Here is a 2,907-nt window from a genome sequence, read left to right as displayed (position 1 = left end):
TGTGGTCAAGCAGGGGTGGGGAGCTCTTCCCCATAAGAGAGAGTGGCGCTAGCTGGAGCAGGCCTTCCCCAAGGAAGGGTACACAAAGTTACTTCCGGGTCAGAGATGAGGTAAGGGGCTGCACCAGACACAGGCGGGTTCAGATCTCGGGCCCTCTCTGAAGGCCAAACTGTCTGCATCCCCCACTACCAGCTGTACGGCCGGCCCAAAGCGCCTTCCCGCCCATGCCAGCTTCCCCTGCAAAGTAGGGATGGCCGTGCCCACGCCTGTCAGGGTAAGCTCCCTCTACCCTAAAGCATGGCAAGGCTCCTCAGATGGCCCAGGATCGAGACCGATGAGGCCCACCCAGACTGCCCCTGTGCCCATCCCCCCGGGGTCACTGTACAAACACACGCTTATCCAGCTCTGTCCTGTTGTTCCAGACTCTGGCACGCCCTGCCCGAGAACCCTGGCCTCACCTTACTGCTGTTCCCACCAGTCCTGCCTCCGACAGTGGCCTCTACACTGTGTCCTCATCTATACCCAGAGGTCCCCTGGCCTTGCCTCCCAGCCCCTCCTGGCTCCCTCCCGGCCAGTCACCACGTGCCCACCCAGGAAACTCACAGGAGCACCTCTGAAGTGGCAGCAGGGACAGACACAGGGTTACCAGGCCCAGTCTTCACCCCCAGGAGAAGACATATCCCTTCGAACACCCATGGCATTCTGGGCACTGTGGAGGTCCCCCCACCCATCCTGTGAGGGGCACATGAACACTCAGGGTGGCCAGGGGAGTGGAAGGTGGGCCCAGAAGGGGCCAGGTCTGCAAGTTCATGGCAAAGGCAAGAGGCTGAAGGAAAGGGTAGGAGGCTGGGGTAAGAGCTGCAACCAGCCCACTGGCACCAGGCTGTAGCAGGGGCGTTGCAGAGCACTGAGTCAGGACTGGTGGGACTTCCGAACTAGTGACTTTTTTTTTTTTTGAGTTGGAGTCTCACTCTGTTGCCCAGACTGGAGTGCAGCGGCCGCTCCCGGCCACCGCAGCCTCGACCTGCTGGGCTCTGGCGATTTTTCCACCTCAGCCTTCTAAGTAGCTGGAAACACAGGTGTGCGCTACCACACCCGGCTAATTTTTGATTTATTGTAGAGATGAGGTCTCGCCCAAGTTGCCCAGGCAGGTCTCGAACCCGCAGGCTCAGGCAATCCACTCACCTCAGCCTCCCAAAGTGTGGGATTAAAGGCTGAGCCACCGAGCCCGGCTGACTTTTTTTTTTTATTTTTTAAGTTGGAGACTCACTCTGTCACCCAGGCTGAAATGCAGTGGCATGCTCACGGCCACCCCAGCGTCGACCTGTTGGGCTATGGTGATCCTTCTGTCTCAGCCTTCCAAGTAGCTGGAACTACAGGTGCATACCACCATGCCTGGCTAATTTTTTATTTACTGTAGAGATGAGGTCTCACCAAGTTGTCCAGGCTGGTCTTGAACCAGCGGGCTCAGATAATCCACTTGCCTCGGCCAAGCACTTTGGAAAGTGCTGCGATTGCAGGCTGAATTACAGAGCCCAGCTGATTTTTTTTTTTTTTTTGAGTCAGTTTCACTCTGTCACCCAGGCTGGAGTGCCATGGCATGCTGCCCATGGCCACCACAGCCTCAACCTGCTAGGCTCAGGAGAACCTTCCACGTAGCTGGAACTACAGGCATGCGTCACAACGCCCAGTTAACTTCTTTATTGTAGAGATGAGGTACCGCTAAGTGGCCCAGGCTGGTCTCCAATCCCTGGGCTCAGGCACTCCTCTTGCCTCCGCCTCCCAAAGTACTAGGATTATAGGCGTGAGCCACCACACCCAGTAATTCGTGACATTTTACAGCCAAACTGCCACAAGTGGCCCTACACTACCAATGCTTTTTGTGCCAGACCAAGATGTGGAAACGTCAGCATACAGGCAGCATAGGCTCCTGGAGGAGGGCCCATTTCAGGTCACGCAGTCCCTTACCTCAGGGCGCAGGCCGCAGGCTGGCCAGCCTGGTAGGGCCCAAGCTGCACGCGGCACACGAGGGCGCCCAGCGCCTCACAGTCTTCCACGTCACATGGGTACCTCGCGGCCAGCACATTACCCTTGGCCTCCTCATAGAGCAGCCGCAGGACCTCCTCATCGTGGATCTGTGGGCCGGTGCAGCAGGGGAGGCGACTCAGTCGGGGAACGGGAAGTGGACGTGCAGGGGTCTAGGGCCGGGGAGGCTGGGCTGGGGGACCAGCCTTGGATGGTCCTGCCCGGGGCCCTGTCTCACCTGGAGCTCTCGTCGTTTTGGGAAGAACACATTCCTTCGGAACTGCAGTGAAGGCTCATCTGTGAAGACAGGCTGGGGTCACCGCCTGGCCACTGCGCTCAGCCCAGCCCTGCCCTCTCCCGACTGGTCCAGCCCTGGCTCCCAGTGTCACCCACCATGACTGAGAAAACACGAGGGGCCATCCAGAGTGGGGGTGTGCAGCTCACCTCAATGTGCTCCGGCCCCTCCTGGCCCACCCCTTCCTCCCGTCCAGGAATGGCTAACAGAGCCTGGGGGAGAATCAAGGGCGAGCAGGCAGCAGCACTGACCCATGGCCACATCGTCGTCCGGGGCGTCGGTAAAGCGCAGCAACAGCTCGGGCCACTGGCGGCCCAGTTTGTAGGGCTGGTGCTTGGGTTTCAGCTGCACCTCTGCAGGATGAGAGGGGAAACAGCCCAAGTTGGCCCCTAACCGTTCAGTGCCACCTACCATCCACTGCCCAATGACAATAGCAACAACGACAACAGTCATGGCCAGCAGTAACTGAGCACCCAGAACTCTTTCAAGAGGTTTATGGGCATCTGCCCTGCAATAACCCCATCCCCCATTTCTTTTTTTGAGTTGGAGTCTCACTCTGTCGCCCAGACTGGAGTGCAGTGGCCGCT

At 58.7% G+C, this 2,907-nt stretch overlaps 1 protein-coding gene across 1 annotated transcript in view; it reads right to left on the bottom strand.

Moving 5' to 3' along the window:
- Positions 1-2,709, bottom strand: part of FRMD8 (FERM domain containing 8) — a gene marked incomplete at its 5' end in the record, with an annotated part of 15,037 nt that extends 12,328 nt beyond the window's left edge. Inside the window, 4 exon segments of the mRNA XM_008048789.2 lie at positions 1,969-2,135; positions 2,264-2,322; positions 2,572-2,677; positions 2,680-2,709. Of these exon segments, the coding sequence (XP_008046980.1) occupies positions 1,969-2,135; positions 2,264-2,322; positions 2,572-2,677; positions 2,680-2,709 (362 nt within the window).
- Positions 2,710-2,907: the final 198 nt, after the last annotated feature.

The sequence above is a fragment of the Carlito syrichta genome, unplaced genomic scaffold, assembly GCF_000164805.1.
Source record: "Carlito syrichta isolate Samal-C Ts95f unplaced genomic scaffold, Tarsius_syrichta-2.0.1 Scaffold126671, whole genome shotgun sequence".
Lineage (NCBI taxonomy): Eukaryota > Metazoa > Chordata > Mammalia > Primates > Tarsiidae > Carlito > Carlito syrichta.
The sequence above is the reverse complement of the archived record's forward strand: the minus strand, read 5'-3'. Positions and strand labels throughout refer to the sequence as shown.